The sequence below is a fragment of the Periophthalmus magnuspinnatus genome, chromosome 24, assembly GCF_009829125.3.
Source record: "Periophthalmus magnuspinnatus isolate fPerMag1 chromosome 24, fPerMag1.2.pri, whole genome shotgun sequence".
Classification (NCBI taxonomy): Eukaryota; Metazoa; Chordata; class Actinopteri; order Gobiiformes; family Gobiidae; genus Periophthalmus; species Periophthalmus magnuspinnatus.
Genome location: NC_047149.1, coordinates 22,975,410 through 22,995,548, shown reverse-complemented (window position 1 = coordinate 22,995,548; position 20,139 = coordinate 22,975,410). Strand labels below are relative to the sequence as shown.

Genomic DNA, 20,139 nt, shown 5'->3' with positions numbered 1-20,139 from the left:
GTGATCGAACCAGACACAGTGACATTCTCCTATGAATTTCAACAGGTTTGCACCTTCAGCAACGAAAAACTTGATAACTGAACCAAAAACTTGATAATTGACCGCTGTTCAATCCTGGAGTTTCTTGGTCGGCCATCTTTGTTATCTGCAAAAGAAATTAAATCCATGTGAAAAACAAATAAAATAAAAAAAAGTAAGCTTCTAACTGTATTAAAATTCCTTATACTGAAAAATTTACCTTATTTATTGAATGACCCTCGTATATAATTGATCCAATGAATGCCTGAAGATAACCTCTTTTTTGCTTGTGTGATTTAAAGGGACCGTGTTTAGCTTCAACGCAGTGACCCACAAACTTCACGTTAAGCTATTGTCACTATTTCTTTCCCGTTTTGCACTAAAGAACACCCCGTCAACCCCACCATTGTCTCATCGGTCCCGTTCCCGTTACAATCTGTGGCCATTTTGCTTTCTCTCATCCTTTCATTCCTGCTTCTTCGCTCTGAGTATCCACCTCCTCCGCCTCCTCCCCCACCGCAGCAGTAGAAGTAGAAGCAGCATGCTCGGCCTTGCTTCCCGGCGCCGATCTGCTCTCGCCTGGCTGAGCATTGGAAGAGGAAATAGATGAAAGGGTTGTAGGCCGTGGAGCTCTTGGCGAATAGGCAGGGCAGGAGGGTTATAAAGGGGCTCATGAGGTGCTGGGTGCGTGCGTGATGCATGCTCCAGTAGCTGACAACCACGTACGGGGTCCACGCGATCAGGAAGCCCACCGAGATCATCACGGCCATCTGAAAAAAGCATGAAAGAAGGGAAAGAACAAAGACAGGGAGTTATTAAAAGAGGGGATGAAATGGCCTCAGATGAACTCAAAGCTTCACACACATTTTTCCATGTGCTGTTATATAGTGGAATCTCATGTAGTTATTTATTATTATTTATACAAGGTTGCTTACACTATTTCTTTCCTGTAATTTATTGGGATACAGTTTGTTTGTGATAAATTGATAATATAGATTTTAAACTGTTACATAATTCTGAGATGTTTTTAAAGGATAAGATTTCATCAAGCCAAGATCCAGGATATTTATTGTATTTATATATTTAAGTGTCAAATCTTTCAATTGACCTTGTTGCAGTTTTAAAAGCGCCTAATGAGCAAAACAAAACAGCATCATCTGTGTATATATATGAACGTGACTTTCTTTTAAACTGTAGCCAATAGAATTAATAAAAATAGTTAAAAGTAGGGGCCCAAAATTGACAACATTATCATCATTCAGGTCACAATAGGGCTGCTGTTAATGATTATTAGACATAGACCGATATATTGTGCCGATATTTGGACTTTTTAGCATATCATTTATTGGGCTTAGATCTCCAGCACAGGGCAGTGTTTTGTTTTGGCTAATCTGCTACCTAAAAACGCACAAAAAGCTTTATAGTAATACTTAAATCTGAAGAGAGGGCTGCACAAAACGTGAGTACACAGTTCTCTTATAGGTTTGAGGTAAACAAAATGGCTTGTGGGAAGTTTGTAGTAAATTTAATTGACATAATTTGGGGAATAAAATCAAAATTGGCCATGGAAAAACCCATATTGGTCGATCTCTAATAATTATTTTAGTAAAGGACTAGTCGGTGCATTCATTGTTCGATCAGTGAACAAGTTAAACTTATTGAGACTTTTTAAATGCATTAGCAACCAAACACATGTTGAAATATGGTGGTCAGTGGACTGTTTGTATGTGTGAAAAGTCTGTTTAGTCCACATAACGATTACAATTACTATCACAATATGTCTAGTAATCGCTGCTGCTCTAATCAGAATCAGAATCAGAATCAGAATCACTTTTATTGATCCCCGAAGGGAAATTCTCTTAGTTACAAGATGCCACAACCACGGGATAGAATTTAAGAATAAGAATAAAAAGTCATTTAAATAAGAATAAAATTTGTGCAATAAGAATAAAGTGTCAAGAATAAAATTTGTGCAATAAGAATAAAGTGTCAAGAATAAAATTTGTGCAATAAGAATAAAGTGTCATGCAATAAGAATAAAGTGTCAGTGTTAAACAAAATAAATAGATCATCTCACAAAATCACACACTATTTACATCTATGTACAAAGTGGAATATTGGAGTATTGAAGTGTTTGGTTAGAGAACGGAGTTTAACAGTTTGATGGCGACAGGCAGGAAAGATTTCCTGTGTCTCTCAGTGGAGCAGCGTGGCAGTAACAGTCTGTGGCTGAACGAGCTCTTCAGATTGGCCAGCACCCCGTGGAGGGGGTGGAGGGGAGAGTCCAGAATAGTCCTGACTTTGGTCAACATCCTCCTGTCCGACACAACAGTCAGAGAGTCCAGCTCCTCCCCCACAACATGACCAGCCTTCCTGATGATCTTATTGAGTCTATTAGTGTCCCTCACGCGCAGACTGCTGCCCCAGCAGACCACAGCGTACATGATGGCACTGGCCACCATAGACTCATAGAACATCCTGAGCATCGTCCTGCAGATGTCAAAGGACCTCAGCCTCCTCAGGAAATAGAGGCGGCTCTGGCCCTTCTTATAGACTGCGTCCACGTTTCTGCTCCAGTCCAGTTTATTGTCCAAGTACACTCCCAAGTACTTGTACTCCTCCACCATGTCCACACTGACCCCATGGATGGAGATGGGAGTCACAGCCGCTTTGGTCCTCCTCAGGTCCACCACCAGTTCTTTTGTCTTGGTCACGTTGAGTTGAAGGTGGTTCTTCTCACTCCACGTGACAAAGTTGTCCACAACAGTCCTATACTCTCGTCACCCACCGCTGATGCATCCCACCACTGCAGAGTCATCAGAAAACTTCTGAAGGTGGCAAGTCTCACTGCAGTAGCTGAAGTCCGTGGTGTAGAGAGTGAAGAGGAAGGGAGAGAGGACTGTCCCTTGTGGAGCCCCGGTGTTGCTGACCACTCTGTCTGACACACAGCCCTGTAAACGTACATACTGTGGTCTTCCAGTGAGATAGTCCACAATCCAGGACACCAGGGAGTCCTCCACCTGCATCACCGCCAGCTTCTCAGCCAGCAGAGCCGGCCTGATGGTGTCAAAGGCACTGGAGAAGTCAAAAAACATGACCCTCACAGTGGCAGCCGGTGTGTCCAGGTGGGGGTAGACTCTGTGGAGTAGGGTCAAGATGGCGTCATCTACTCCGAGATGGGGCTGGTAGGCGAACTGGAGGGGGTCCTGCAGATGTTGGACCCTGGGCCTCAGCTGCTCCAAGACGAGTCGTTCCAGAGTCTTCATGATGTGGGAGGTCAGTGCCACAGGCCTATAGTCCTTGGGGTCGCTGGGGTGCGGCGTCTTCGGGACAGGGACGAGGCACGATGTCTTCCACAGCAGGGGGACTCTCTGAAGACTCAGGCTCAGGTTGAAGATCAGGTGCAGGACACCACTTAGCTGAGGGGCACAGTTCTTTAAGACCCTGGGACTCACTCCATCAGGCCCTGGAGCTTTGCCAGCCCTGAGTCTCAGCAGCTGTCTCTTCACCTGCTCTTCAGTGACAGTCAGTGTGGAGGTGTCAGGAGGGGGAGGGGTGGAGCTGTCGGAGGTGTGAGCAGAGTCTTCCCCTGGAGATGGACGGGGGAGGGGGGTGGGGGAGGCTACTGGCTGGAGATGGTAGTTGCCTGCCAGTTCAAAGCGATTAAAGAAGATGTTGAACTCATTGGCTAAGTTCACATCCCCCTCAACGCCTCTCCCTCTGGTCGGCTTGTGTCCTGTGATGGCTCTCATGCCGCTCCAGACTTCCCTGATGTTCTTCTGTCGGAGTCTCCCCTCCAGCTTCCTCCCATGTCTCTGTTTGGCCTTCCTCAGCTTCACCTTCAGTTCCTTCTGAGCAGACCGGGCCTCCTCCTTGTTGCCAGCTCTGTAGGCCCTCCTCTTCCTCTAAGTCACAGTGTTGGCATATAACGAAGAAATAATAATCGTGATCATTTCAGAAGCTAAAGTAAGTCTTGCAAAAAAGCTGTGGTTTTTTTTATGTCACTTTTAACCTAATTCTTCAGAAAGGTAGATTTTATAAAGCAGATCACATGCTAGAGGAATGCTAAACCATGAGTCATTAAGAAAGCGCCAGCCTTGTCTGATTTTATATAGAGGTTTAAACGCGGCCTCACCAACTGCGCTCACCAGCTCAACGTGAGATGCACATACAAAGAGACAAAGACCACCCAGACGAATCCTGGCCAAGAAGAGGACAGATTGTGTGGACTGTAATTGTTCAACTCCCTGTCTAGTCTGTAATCACTTCCTTCACAAAGTTTTTATCTGATCAGATGAGTGAACGTACAGACAACAGGCGCACGAGTTACATTACAAGGAACACAGAATAAAAGAGCCATCTTCTCCTCTTCTAGTTCAGTTTTGATTTGTTTCTCCTGTTCCATCTCTTGCTGTAGCACACTGTTCTTTATGACCAGCAGAGAGCGCTCATCCCCTGCTCTTGTCAGCAGCTGGTCTGACTCATTGCATCTCTCCACCAGCAAGGAGCGCTCTACCTTTAGGTCTCCACAGGTCCTCAAAATGGCGGCTTCGTCTTTGAGTAGTTCAGCTCTGCCATGCTTCTCCTGTTATGCCTCCTGCTCTAGCTACACTGTTCCTTTTGACCAGCAGGGAGCGCTCTTCCTGTGTTCTCCTCAGCTCCAACTCCAGCGCACTGCATCTCTCCGCCAGCAGGGAGAGCTCTAACAAATTTTGTGCAGCGTTCTTACTGAGAAACAAGTTCATCTCAATGTTTATAGCACACAATATTCAATACGAGGTTTAAGAGCAAAAGATTAAACCGAAATCATGCTTTCAGGGACTGTGGGAAGCATACTGTAGGAAGTGGTGACATTTTATTGTATTTTCCTGCCAATTTTAATTATGAACTGTTAGTCTTGTGGCATAATTGCAATGAAGTGTGTATTTTTAATGTGCGTTCACCTGCCCAGGGACTGCACATGGAAAGCAGCAGTCGCTAAATCTAGTACAAATCATCTTTTTCTTGTAAGATGAAGGAATTTGTACACGGCCCCTGACAAATATATAATAAATAAAGATAGAGATATGATTAAATAGTAGACCTGCCACGATAACACATTTGGAAACACGAGAAATATTGCGATAAGTGACAATATGGACACTATTTTATTCTACTGATACAATTAAAATAAATCAAGATAATCCCAATAAAACATGTTTAAATAAGCAGTAGCATTAAAAGACCTGAGCTGCAGCAAATAAATAGCCGAATGAGGTAATAATTAACCATAGAAGTGACTTATTCAACCTTCTACAGCTCGTATTACAACAAAAGTAACAATTTTCCCCAGTTTTGCAAAGAAAAAGTACAAGCGATAAATATTGAGGTCCAAAATGTGTATTGTATCAGCTTTCATATACTGAACGATAAGTCGATATACTGATTATTGTGACCGGCCTATTCAGTGGGGACGGATATCCAATGAATAGTGTGTAATACTTCGAACAAATCACCAAGAACACGTGATTCACTTGATTTCAATATTGTTAGACCAGGACTGTTCATCTGCTGTGATCGTATTCTCTGCTGCCATTTCCACTGATAGTTTTTATGGTTCAGTTTGCACAGTGAATGGGGCGTCAAAAGTCTGGAATCAATAATAACCTCATTGGTCCCATACTTGTATCTATGTCATATCTGTCTTGAGCCTCTGTTACGGCAGTGAAGTTTTACATCTTTGCTTCCTCTTTCTATGAACCCTGGCTTGATATTAGATAAGAAATTGCCTTTGTTGCTGTGGAGATAAATGTTTCTCATTTTAACATTACAGAGGTAGCTGAAGAGACATTTTTAAAGATAGAAGCTTAATTCACACAGGTCATCAAAACACACAAATGCTAAACGGGGTCTGTCCAGATCCGAACATTTTTGCAAAAGTCACATGGATTTTTAATTTCAAAATGGCCGTTTTGTTAAGATATATGTCCTGATAAGGCTGCCTCAGTTTGGAGTCTGTCAGATAAAAAAAACATGGTCACTCGATCAAGTTTGTTAAAGTACGTTAGCTAGATTTTAGATGAGTCAACTTAAACACAATATGGGCAGATCCCTGTGTAGTTTAGTTTTTCACACGAGGTGCCATCAAGATAATATTCACCATTTTGAGTGCCACCAGGTCTGACCCCAAACTTTCAGGTCTAATCAGATTTAAAATGGACTAAATCATGAATAAGGTGATTCAGATAATTAACCTTAGAGAAGACAAAAAAAAGAATGGATTTGTGTCTAAATTAAACAAATGAAATACATATTTTTTTTGCGATGCTTTATTGTTCATGTGCAGAACAGGGAGATGAGTTGAGAGAGGGTCTAGACACGTAGCAGCCTCCTGTACCACCTCCTCTTTTTTTTCTCCAGCTCCTGCTCCATTGCTATGCTCATCTCCTCCAGCAGGGAGCGTTGTTCTTCTGTCGTCTTCAGCTTTTGCTCCAACGCGCTGCATCGTTCAACCTGTAGGAAGTTCTCTACCTTCAGCTCCTCACAGATCTTTAAGATGGCTGTCTTCTCCTGGTCTATCTCTTGCTGTAGGACGCTGTTCTTTATGACCAGCAGGGAGCGCTCTTCCTCTACTCTTGTAAACAGCCGGTCTGACCCACTGCATCTCTCTAGCAGCAGGGAACGCTCTACTTTTAGGTCTTCGCAGGTCCTCAAAATGGCGGTTTTGTCTTTGTCTATTTCAGCTCTGCCATGTTTTTCCTGTGCCACTTCCTACTGTAATACGCTGTTTCCTTCAACCAGCAAGGAGCGCTCTTCCTGTGTTCCTGTGTCACCTCCTCACAGGTCCTCAAAATGGCCTCCTTCTCCTCCTCCATCTTTTCGGATCTGTGTTTTCTTTATCGGTCATTTGCCTCATCTTATTCTTCTGGGCGACCTCCTCTTCTTATTTGGCCTTCAGTTCTTGTTCCAGAACAGACATGTCCATTTTAAGATTTGCCAGTGCACGCTCCAGTTGAGAATTCTGCTTCGTTAGCGCTGTATTCTCCGAAGATTTTGCCTGGAGTTTGTATTTCATATTGGTAGCGTCCTTCCAGAGACTCTGCTTTTCCTTCTCCCACTTTTGGGATTTTTGGCTGGAGTCTTTTCGATTTTGCTCCAGCATCTTTCATTTCTGCGATCTGTTCCTGCAGTACCTCAATAGCACCATCTTTGGACTGAAGTTAGTATTTCATTTCATCTGACTGGTCTTGAAATGCTCCTCTCTCCTCTTTCACGTTGTCCAGTTCATTTTGGAGTTCTTGGACCCTTAACTTGTCCTCCTCGTGCTGTTCCTTGAGCTGGTTTATCTCTTGATGTTTGAACTGAATCCTACGTTTCAGTTCCTCAGTCTCTCACTAATTGGCCGTTCTCCTCTTTCACTGTGTCCAGTTCAGATTTGAGGTCTTGCAGTTGCTTCTGAAATGCTCCAGTGATCAGCTCAGTTTTGTTCATTAACTTGAGCTTCTCCTTCTGATGCTTTTCACTGTCTCTTTCTTGAAGCTTCCTGAGGCCTTCCAGTTCTTGGCGCAGATGTTCCTCTCTGACATCTATAGCCTGAGCTGCTTTAGAGGCCGTTTCAAGTTCGAACATGATTAAGGCCAAGCCCCTGTCGTCTTCCTCCTCAGACGTCTGTTGGGTTTGAGGCCCTAACTGCTCCCTCTCCCAACTCAAGAGTTACAAAGGTTTCAACCACCTCTTCAGATGGTCCAGAGGTCTGGTCCAGATTGGCGAGTTCCATCTCCAGGTCGTCCGTGAAGTGGAATTCCTCGCTGAAGAGGAGTTCGTCGTCCTCAGAAGTGTAGTCGCATCAGTTTTTGGACATGTTTGCTTCAGTGAGATCAGTTGCTGCAAGTGCTGAGTTGAAATGAGGTTGTACAGGGCTTGTGCTGAACTTAGAAATATTTTATTTGAAACTCTATCATAAAGAAATGGAATATGTGATGTTACGTGTTGCCAGGTGTCGCCAGGTGATGACCCATATAATTATTCCATATGTGAGCATGAGTGTGTTGTTATAGTTACGAATGCCAATATATCACAGATTTATTCATTGTTTTTAAAGCAGAACTAAGTAACATTTTGACCTCATTAAACGTCTTTAAGTCCATGTCATGGTTAAATATGTATTTTTGGGGTGTTTGAAGCGTCTGTTGTCTCCACACAGCCTTGCAATATGGCCGACACGACCCGAAGAGAGCTCTTCTGGGAAAAACTTTATTTAGATATATATGTATTTGGTAAAACGTTTGTATGTGGTTATACTGCTTTATCTCAATTTCAAAAAGAAAAGAAGAAAAATCTTGAAGGTAATTCCATCAATTAAATATATTATTAATCCTAAATACTATTACTATGTTATTGTATGTCTGTCAGTCGATCTGAGTTGTTTCGGGGGTCTTTTACTTGGGGTCTTGGCTCAAAATTAAAACCCACCGAGTTCTAAATTTTGATACAGGATACTGGTAAGTGCAGCCTCATTTACTGCTTGATTTTCTTTTTTCTTTTTTTCAATTTTAGCCTAATAATTTGATTGAAAAAACAAAACTTCCAATTAATATTATCCTCCTTCATACTCATACATGATAATTGTCAGTGTCATTATTATATTATTGCCTCAGTAAAATCATAATGATTATTGTACAGTGACCAGGTTCTTTTGAAAATACTTCCTCTTCTACACACACTATACATTTGTACAGACTCCTCTCTACAATGCCATAATGTCCCAGCAGAGTACTTTACATTCTTGGACATGAATGAACCCATTGTATTGGTAACATATCTGAAGCCTTTTATAAAAGCAGTGGACTCATAGCAGTGGGTTGCCATGGCGATACACTTTGGTCTCAGCAGGCCGTTATTCTGTATTAATGCGTGTGGCGTGGTTCACATGGCACGCTATTGTCACATTTAGTTTATCTCATGGACTCACCTTCCCGTGTTCTGTTTTATGTTTTATTTAGAGAATGCTTCAGCTCAGAGGGTTAGTAAACAACGCTTCATTTCTAATATAGGCCCACTATCCATGGCTGATATAGCTAAAAATGCACTTAAAGCCACAATGTGCAACTTTTTACCCCCAAAATAGGCTAAAATCAAGCAGGTTTTTCATTTATTGCAATATTAAACTTAGAAAAACATGCGTCCTGACTGTGAACGGGCTTGCATCTCCACAAACCTGACTCTCATTTGGCTTGGATGAGGGATTCCTTCTGCTTGTTTCCATGGAAATGTTCCTCTGGCTATAATATTCCACAGTATAGCATTAAACATCTAGATCCAAGGAGAGTGTTCCAAAGTTTTTTTGTTTTTTTAAAACTTTCTGTTCCATGGAATCGTATAGGTAATGTGCCATCTCCAGAAAGTTACATATTGTAGCTTTAAAAGCGACATAATCAACATTTATATTGCGTTAAAGTGTTTATCGTGTTATGTATTGTAAATTGACCTTGGGTTTTAACAGACTTACAAAAACTTTAATAATACTTTTTACAGACATGATGATTCGGAAACAAAAAAAACCCTTGAGAAACGTGTTTGTGTCTTTTCGATTATTTGACGCATGAGGCCTTGGACATTTTGAAATAATGCACTTAACATTTTGACAATACCACGAGCCTTCCTACAAGAGAATCTTTGGGATGTGCTGGAGAAGCTTTGTGCAGCGTCAGACTCGACCATCATCAATGCAACATCTTGGTGGAAAATTAATGTAACGCTGGATGGAAATAAATCTTGTGACGTTGCAAAATCGAAACAATGCCACAGCGAATCAAAGCTAAAGGTGGTCCAACGAATTACTGATCTGAAGGTTGGCGGTTCGAATCTCACTCTCGACATAAACATCATTGATAGAGCGGCCAGATCCACTGACCCACAGGTTGACGGCCTTGAAGATGGAAAACCACTGTATACAAATGTGACTTTATCATTGCTTTGCCAGGAATGTTACACACTATGACTTTAATCTTCTTTTTTTATTACATGCGTTTTCATTGACAATCTTACAAAATTACATCGAAAGTCAGACGTCGGCAAAACCACTCTTCAAACTTCACTGCAGCATCACCGTGATCACATTAACAAGTAATTCCCCACAAGGTGCCCAGATTGAACTGTCATTATTCAGCAAAAAATGACTTACAGTCCTCTTTTTTTTAATACCCAAGAACTGCAAATGAATTGGCCTTTCCATTTGAGTCATTCAGTTTTGATGAGTTCTGTTATGGCCGTGATCGCACTGGTGATCCTTGATGAAATGATTTTATTACATTTGTCAGAGCGTGGGAGGTCTTCAGACTTGTTTAAATACTTTTGAACAGTCGGGTTTTCATGTACTATAGTTAAAATATTGTACGCGTAACAATTAACGATCAACCAGTCTATGTTTTAAGAGCAAGTACACACCCAAATTATCGTTCTTGAGTGGTTCCTTGAGGTATTTTTAGCAACAAAACACCCATGTAATTGAAGAAAATGCAAGATATATATGTTTACTGTATTTTCTGGAGTATAAGTCACACTGGAGTATAAGTCGCACCAGCCAAAAAGTGCATAATAATGAAGAAAAAAACTTGTACTCAGATGCGATTTATGTGAAGTATAAGTCGCACCCCCGGCCAAACTATGAAAAAAAGTGTGATTTAATACGGTAATTGCATACTGTGAAACATCCCACGCAAAGCAATGACATCTCCATGGAAACAAGCATGCGGAGGACCCCCTCTGGAGAAATTACACAGTGCACCTTTAAAGCTACCATGTGTGATTAGATTGGCAGACCTGACCCTGTTGTATTCTCACACTTCACCACTAGATGCTGTCTGTGTTACTGTTGTCTGATAGTGTGCCAGGTTTGGTTTGACAGAAGAAGAGAGAGCACAGGTGAGTCTGAAGAAAGGTGAGTGGGAGGGGCCAGGTGTGGGGAGGGGAGGGGCCAGGTGTGGGGAGGGGCCAGGTGTGGGGAGGGGAGAACAGGTTTTACATCTGCCACCAACTGGTAGAAAAAAATTAAATAAACTTACAGATGGTAGCTTTAAATAAACCTATGATATGATCTTTTCCCATTAACTAAACTCGATTTTGATACTAAGGAATAGACTCGATACTCAATACAATAATAAAAAACACTCTCTAGACAGTAGAATGTGATTTTCAACATTAAATGGTTGTACTTTTCTTTTCCCATGTGGTCTTATATCTATGTAATCCCTCAGTCGTCCTGGTAGATCCTGTGGACACTATACAAATATAGTACATTGCTTACTTTCTGACAGGTGCAAAACGTTCTGTTTCCCATCATGCAGCAGTGGCCATATTTCTCACTAAGGGAGAATAGCAGCTACGTTCTGGTCATTTCAGTTAAGGCCACATTTATTATCGTTTGCCTCTTTCATCTCAGGAATCTGTGCATCACTTTGTGAGGGTTATAAAACATTGCTCCAGTCTCACCTTGTTTCGACTCTTTAGACACTTCTCTGCTTTGAATTCTGCTGGACGCTGCCTTTAACCCGACTGTATTGCTGTAACCGACAATAAAGATCTACAGAACGATCCCCATGTCTCTGCCCTTGTTCTTCACGAAACAGAGGAGAAACCAACAGTTCCATAGTGATCCATGGGTGTATACTAGTCTGTGTGTCTTATACATGAAAAGTGAAAGATACAACTGAAGATGATTCTAAAGATGTTCAGAAAAGGTTCACTTCTGTCCTGTGAACAGTGGTGGAAGAAATACTCAGTGTTGTTAAGTAAAAGATACCGGTGCAGAAAAAAGAAATACTCAAGTAAAAGTGTCACATGAAAAAATCTACTTGAGTAAAAGTACTTGGAGTATTTTGCGCAGATTTTCAGATCTAATAAAGATTTGTGCTGAATTTTGTTCCAACAGAAATAATTGAATCAATATTTTTTTCCTACCTGTTTCTATTTGTATATTTTTGTTGGCTCATGTTAAAAATAAATCCTCAGCCTTTTCAGCAGCTCTCGGACAATAATAAAAAAAACTTTTACTTTTCAGTCCTGTTCAGAAATGTGGAGTAGAAAGTACAGATACCTGCTCTCAAATGTAGTAAAGTAAAAGTGAAAGGTATCTACTTTAAAATTGACTTAAAACTATTTAGGCATCGGTACAGTGCAGTACTTTACTACTTTTACTTTATGTTCCAGCACTGCCTGTGAATGTGACTTTTTTAGTATCGATACCTGCTCAAATGAGTATATAGTTTTAATACTAGTGTTAGTATTAATATCTGATTGTTGATACTTTTGACAGCCCTAGCAGTCAGTATAAAACATTTAAAAACATGCTCTCAGTTGTATGAGCTGCAGGAGACTCACTACTGTAGAACTATTCACCCTGTAATTTAGTCCAGATTCCTGCGGTGGTTTATGAAAGAGAAAGCAAAAGAAATGCCACTTTCACACTGTTCATATGATTTCAAATTTCAGGTTCAGACCTTCCTGATCCTGAATAATAATTGTGCACAGTCAGACTCTGCTGAACTGTAGGCGAAAGAACACAGTTTATGCACTTTTTTCCAACAAACTAATCCTATGAATCATAATCTGATGTAAAATCTATGCAAAATATCAGACAATAGTTATTAGACTAGAAAGATGCATTGCAAATAAATCTAGACTGTGTTCAAATGGCCACACTTTTCCCAACAGGGGGCACTATTTAGAAGTCACACATTTTTAGTGGTGTCTAAATGTCCAGATAGTGAAAAAGCAGTGCACTCAAAATTTCCCACAATGCATCTTGAAAAGTAGAAGTGGGCATAGGTGGTCACAAGACTGGTTAATATAGACCATAATGCATTGGGAGAGTTGGAAAAACAACAGCAGAGACAGGATTTTAACTGGACACAACACGACTGAAGCGGATAGAAGCGCTGGTTTATCTCATTGATCCTGATTATGAAGAAAACACTTAAATGTTAAAACTGTTGCTGTCTGAAGTTGCTAGCTTCATTAAATGTTCAACAAAAAACAATTTTCTAGTGGTTTTTAATTGTTTATTTTCATTTACTTATAAGCTTGATAAAAAAAATACACAGCAGTTTCAGCAGATCTCAAACAATAATACTTTTACTCTTCAGTTCTGTTCAAAAACATAGTGGAGTAGAAAGTACAGATACTGCTCTCAAATGTAGTGAAGTAAATAAAAAAAAAAAATGTAAAAAGTGTCCCCTTTAAAATGTACTTAAGTAAAATACAGATGCTACAATGTGTACTTCAGTATAATACTTTACTACTTATACAAGGCAGTAACATCTCTGTAAAGAACTGCAGGTCACATGCTGTTAAAATTGGTTCAAAATATAAAGATCTTAGTCATTAAAACTATTATGAATCTGTGTTCAAATCTAAACCTTTTCATGGATAGATGGACATTATTACCATATTTTCTAGAGTATAAGTTGCACCAGCCAAAAAATGCATAATAATGAAGAAAAACCCAAAAAACATATCGTATATAAATAAGTATAAGTCGCATCCCCGGCCAAACTATGAAAAAAAGTGCCACTTATAGTCCTTAAAATACAGTATATGGGATTCATTTAAAAATATTTGTCTGACTGGGATATGCATAAACTGTTCATCTGCCCTGATGAGGTAAGATGTCTTATGAGTAATACTGTGTACTGTTTACTTTTGGTTTGTATCTTCTGTACCAGTGATGTCACGATACTAAATACAAAAGAGTGGACTTGATACTTGATACCGATTTGAATACCCTAATGATCATTTTAAAGCTTGTTTTTAGGCAATATTGTATTTTCCAAGACACAATAATAGTATTTGATTGTTATACCATGTGGCTTTATACTAGTTCAACTTAAGATGACACTGCTCAGGGAAAAAATTCAGAGTTATGTGATTATTTTTCAGTATTGATACTTGCTCAAATGAGTACAGTTGGCCCTCACTATATCGCGGTTCACCTTTTGTGGTTTTGCTGTTTTTTAGTGCAATTTTACATGTTTTTTTTTTTTTTTTTTACAGAGAATGAGCTTGCATCGTGTTGTGCGTCCTGATTGGCTGTTGGACTGTAGACCATTGTCCATCAGTCTCCTCCGTGCCGTGTCTCCTGTACAGTATAGAATGTGTTCAGACAAATCTACATAAACGTTGGATCGCGGTGTGACTCTGAAGTGCTGTATGTTTTCTCCCCCGACAAAACCCACAATGTCGATGAAACGTTCTGCACCGACAAAGACGCCTACGAAGGTTTGAACTTTGAGTTTAAACAAGAGAGAAATGTGAGAAAATGTTAACGCCTGTGTGAGCAAAGTGTATAAAGTGTGTGGTGAGGGTTTTACAGCTACAAAACATATAGAATAATTGTAAAAAATGATGCTGACTACTTTGCGGATTTTGCCAATTGCGGGTTATTTTTAGAACGTAACCCCCGCGATAAACGAGGGACCACTGCAGTTAGTTTCAATACAAGTTTTAGCGTCATTTAGTATCATATTTTTGATACTTTGGACAACCCTGTACAATAAAAAGTAGTGTACTCTTGCAGTGCCTGTTTAACTCATATTCCTTCCATGCCCTACACACACACACACACACACACACACCCACCCCCACACACACACCCCAACACACACACACGCTCGTATATACCCGTGGGGCCTCGGGCTGCATCACAGTTTCAAATGTTGAGTTCACACTGACCCAGAGGTGTTAATCCCCAAAGTGTTGACCAGCCTCTGACCTCATGCGCTCGGACTGAACTCACACTCCACACCGCACTGACACACACCACACTACCACACTTACATATGACGTAGGAAGAGGTTATGTAACGCAAGATTTGTCTCTCAATCCAACTCAAAAACCAAGAAAATACATATGTTTACTCGTAGTATATAGTCATTATTTTTGTTTTAAAGCTACCAATATCCAGCACTCTCGTAAATTCTTCTAAAAAGTGTGAAATTGACCCTGGACCGCTTGTTTGGAAACTCCGATGTAATGCACTGAACTTATTTAACCCCCCTGTGGCAGTAGATTATTTGTATCAATTGGCCATATCTACAATCAACGATGAAGAATTGACCTGTTCGCTACGGCAACGGCGGCAAGAACGGGGTAAACCGAAAGGGTAATCGCAATAGCGTGGTGTGAGTTTTATGGGTAGGCAAGAAGACTCGGGGTAGACGTCAATATTTAGTCGATAACAATATAATAACACCACTTTTTATACAAATTACACCAAATTTGTATGACATCAAGTGCGTTTCTCCATGTATTTGGATGGGTTTCCTTCAAGCACCCTGGTTTCCCTCTTCACCCGGTGACATCCACAGCAGGCTAATCCTCCAGCTAAAAAAAACGCACCAAGATACTGGCTTAAGATCTGAAGATTAAATCCTGAACACTACAGTGTGGTCGCCCACGGTTATTTTGAAATTTAATCACAGGTCAAATTTTAGAGGGCAAATTTCGATGCAAGGTCGTTAAAGACAACAACAATTCACTTCATCAATTCTCCACTGAAAGAATCAATGAGTTAATCGTTAATCCAACAAACAAAATTGATACTGGGTTACGAGTTAAGAGACAATCAATGGATGCATTAAAAGATTAGTATATTGAGCAAAGACTGTAAAGAGGTCGACTAAGTGAGTGTGAGGTCACCCATAGCGTTCCACTCCAGTCAAATGAAGCGAGTATCATAGCAACCAAAGAGCCAATCCAGAGTGAGGCTGTTGAAAGTAATGCCCCTTCCTGCCCGCACCACTGGTTTAGCAGGGAGCGGGGGCTTAGCAACACTGTCATTAGTGAAATAGCATCACAAAAGCAAAATAAAAACACCAGGACCATGTAGAGCGAGTTAATACGAACATTTTAAGACCAAAGACGAGCAGTTGCCGAGAAAGGGGCGACAATTTTCCAATGTGAAGTGAATTGGAGCCAGAGAGATGGAGCCGGAAGTGCGCCCATGATCACTTCCTATTTGGAACGCGGCGGCTAGCTCGTTAGCTATGTCCATGAATATATACAGTCTATCATAGGGAGCTGTTGAGGTAGAATGGCTCTTAGTTCTCACTTTTACTCATTCAGTTGTAAAATTTGATACCTTGATACTTTGCAGGTGATGTTACTGGAGGGACTACTCTGTCTGGCTTAATCTGCATTTTGTTTTAATACAATCTGACCTGAAAGACGTTGATTCAGTTGGAACTACAACAGGTGAGCTGATTTGTGTTGTTAAACAAGTCTCTCACACATAAAATTACAGTCACAAGCTAGCTAACATCAGCTAACAGTTTTTCAGTTAGTCATTTTCACGTTTTTGTTAAACAGGACCAAGGACGTTCACATTGATCAGACTCCTGAAAATGTGCTGTTTAAATCCATTTTATATTTTAAAAGGTTTTTGGCAGTATTTGTTAACATGTGCAGTTTGGTAACTACTGAACATTCCACCACAGAGAGACATGTAGAACACCCCCAGCATGATGTCACTGCAAAGCATCAATAGTGCATCTGTTTGGCAATATGCTCATAATGGTGCACTATGCAGCTTTCCTGATACTTGTCTCCATGGAGATGTTTCACAGTATATTAGCATTAGTCTCTTATATCTCCATGGAAACAAGCATTGGGCAACACCAAGACAAGTGACAGGCTGGATTTAAGAATACATGTTTGAAAAGTCTTTTTTTAGCAATAAAAACCCAAATAATTCAATAAATGTTAGGTGAGTCAGTTTAATGCAATACTGTGGAACATTTGCAATAACAGTTTTGGTTGAAGACTTATCTAAAGATGGATCTAATTGTTCATTTGTTATTAGATAAACCTATAAAACCTCAGATAGCCCTGTCAATTCAGAACTATTTATCACTTTATTTTGATACTACAGATGCTCCAACATGTGTGAGAGCAGCGACAATGAATAAAATCTAGCTAATTTAAATTTTAAATCGCAAAATTGCAGACCAGATAATATTCTAATCCAAAGCCCCATACAACGGCATCAACCCATTTTAGCACATCTAATGAAAATACAGATTTCCCATGACAGAGCGTATAGCCTGCTATTCTCTGAGGTTTCCAATAACATGGAGTAATTAGTTATGAGTGACATTTAAAATCCCACAGGCCTTCCCAGTCCGTACTACGGCAATAATCTGACCTCAAACCAAGGCACACACCTCCTCCTCTGCACGTCAGCCCAACAATATCGAGCTAGTGACCGCTAGTGGGTATATTTTATTTATTTTTTCATGATTTTTCTAATTATTACTTGGTTTGGTGGCGCCTGTGTAATCCCTTGGTCGTCCAGGTTATGATCCATAATAATCCATTTTATTCTGGTTTGGTGATGTGGTAAATATTTAGCATAGTTTTACATCAGCTAAGTGGCAGTTTGGAGTTGAGAAGAAACGTACAAAAATCCATTAAGTAGCACAGACTTTTAAAACCGAACCCTTACCCCCTACCTACAGTTTGCCATCAACTTTGAAAACTTCATCCAAAATGCACGGACCATTTACGCACAAGGAAGGCGTTTTTTTTTTGACAGTTTAGAAGTTAATTTAACAAAACAAAGATGTTGACATGTATTTATTTGAGTTCTATTCATAACTATTGCCACAGACCCTAATATTGTCAGTTTTTGGACCTAGCTTTAGCATTTTTGTATACTTTGCATATATTTATAGTAACTTGTAGTAAATGCTCCAGCAGAGAACTTAAAACTTCGGAAGCTGTGTTTTCCACCTTCCTTTGCTCCTTCTATTGTGTGATTTCGACAGGTTTTCGCCCCTTTTAACATTCCGGTTGCTAGGTAAAAGTTGTGGCATTACCTCTACGTATGTCACAGCTGTCCGTGTCCAACCAAACATCCATTTTCTTCTGCTTATCAGGGGCCGGGTTGCAAACTCACAGACTTCCCTCACCCTAGACACGTCCTCCAGCTCCTCTAATGGGACACCAGGGCATTCCCAGGCCAGAGAGACATAATCCCTCCAGCGTGTCCTGGGTCTTCCCTGAGGCCTCCTCCCGGTGGGACATGCCCGGAACACGTCCCAGATGGTAAAATTATTAACTTAAAAAAACAAAATAGATAAAACTAGGCATGATTTTTAATTAATTCTTAAATATATTGATGTTAACTATATTTTAGTAAAAGGAGTAGTCTAAACTGTCATATTCACACAAAAAAAAAAATATAGGTGCTTTTCAGAGAATTTCTAGAATGTAATGACGTCATGCTACCAGATGGGGGAGCAAGAGTCCGATTTCTCTATTGATTGCTATTGTTGCTATGTTTTAATAATAATAGAATTTGGTTCAAAGGTTCACAATTTAAATACATCCAGAAGAATTGACAAAAAGGCTGAAATGTGAAAAAAACAACAAAAAACACAGGTCTTCTTTTGCAAAACAACATGTTCAGAAATGTTATTTTCTCATTTAGGAAAGAAATTGAGGCACTTAAAAGAAAATTGCAGCCTAATTGCCTCCAATCAAATTCATCCAGCAGCCCTATTACATTGTATTTTGCCATGAAATATCCAAAAGATGAATTTATGAATATTAAAATAGATGGTTTCTATTAGGGACAAAACCCATGAACGCGACATTACCACAAAACACAGCAATATTTGTTTTTTGTTGCTCCCATCTGTATTAAATATTATTGGTCTATAAAATGTTGTATTGATGTCATGTCATCTAAAATCCAGGAATTGCAAAAAACAAACAGAAAAAAACACAATTTAGACAGAAGGATCCATCTCTGGTGAATCTCCCGGTTTTCAAATGGCGGTTTGATTGGAGAATTGTCCAATAAGGGACATGCGTGGTCCGTATTTCAAAAAAATAAAGGAAAAAAAACAATCACAGGAGGCTGAAAAAACGTACGGATTTCTGCAGAATTAATGGGCGAAACACTAAACTCACTCAAATCTGAAGTGAGATAAATTACTTTAATTATGAATCATAGGTGACCAATGACCTCCTTCGTTTCGTTCATTTGTTCATGTGTCATTGAAAAAACGGATCAGATTGGACGATCACATCTGACCAGACTTGAGACGCAACAGAGGATGTGGAGACCAGACCATAGACTGTATAAAAAAGTGGACAAAGTGAGTGTGACATCACCCGCATGGATCATATTCAAGGTCCGATTCATGATTCTGACAGGAATTCTGCAATAAAACCATCTCCCAGAAAAAAGCTTTCACATTATAATTCATTCATTCATTCATAGACGCGCAGATGGAGAAAAGTATTCCCCGTGTCTCCTAGAGTGTCATGCTGTGCACATCTGTACACCCTGCCATGCTATTACTGTGCACACGGCCCATGCAAAATACATACAAGTCATGTCCACATGCCAAAGAGCGAGTAAAAAGAAGATTCCACAGAAAAGCCAATGTGACAGTTTCATAGACATGGACACAGCTTTAAACTCCGTCTGTCTCAGCTGTAATCATACGGACAAGTCTGAAGTCAAGGCGCATATCCACTTTGACTTGTAATAGCTTGGATTTACGTTCCAAGGTCTATGTTTTATGCATGTTTCAGGATTTAAAAACGGCATCACTGTAGCTTGGGTTTGGCCTGTGGATGAAGGTCGTCAAAATATCGATTTATGGGTTTCCACTTTGTTATATTATGAGGATTTTTCCCATTCAGCAGTTATAATATCACTATGACAACAGACATATATACATGGATATATAAAAATGCAAATCAATACATAAAAGATACTCATTAAAACAGGGGTGTCAGACTCAATTTGCATACATATAAAAAAAAATATGACTGTGTAACTGCCTATCTACTGATAAACTGACATTTTAAGACGGTCATACATTTTTATTTACCTTGTCGCGGCCACATAAAATGACATGGCGGGCCAGATTTCACCCCTGGGCCTCGAGTTTGCCACATGTGCATTAGAATTATTTTATTATTTCTGTTGCAGTATGTTTTTAAGTATAATTGTGGTGTCAAATGTTTGAGAGTGAAACTAAAAATACCCAACAACTAGGTATGTTTTTAACAGAATATTATATAAAAAAAATTGTGCTTTCAGCTTTTAGCCATGATAGACGACATCTTTTT

The 20,139-nt window shown here is 40.0% G+C and overlaps 1 protein-coding gene across 1 annotated transcript in view; it reads right to left on the bottom strand.

Annotated features, from left to right (window-relative positions):
* Nucleotides 1–362: 362 nt before the first annotated feature.
* The window catches only part of opn8a (opsin 8, group member a), a 58,567-nt gene continuing 38,790 nt past the window's right edge, over nucleotides 363–20,139 (bottom strand). The window contains exon 4 of the mRNA XM_055232187.1: nucleotides 363–788. Coding sequence (XP_055088162.1) covers nucleotides 363–788 — 426 coding nt within the window. The remainder of the gene's footprint in view (nucleotides 789–20,139) is intronic.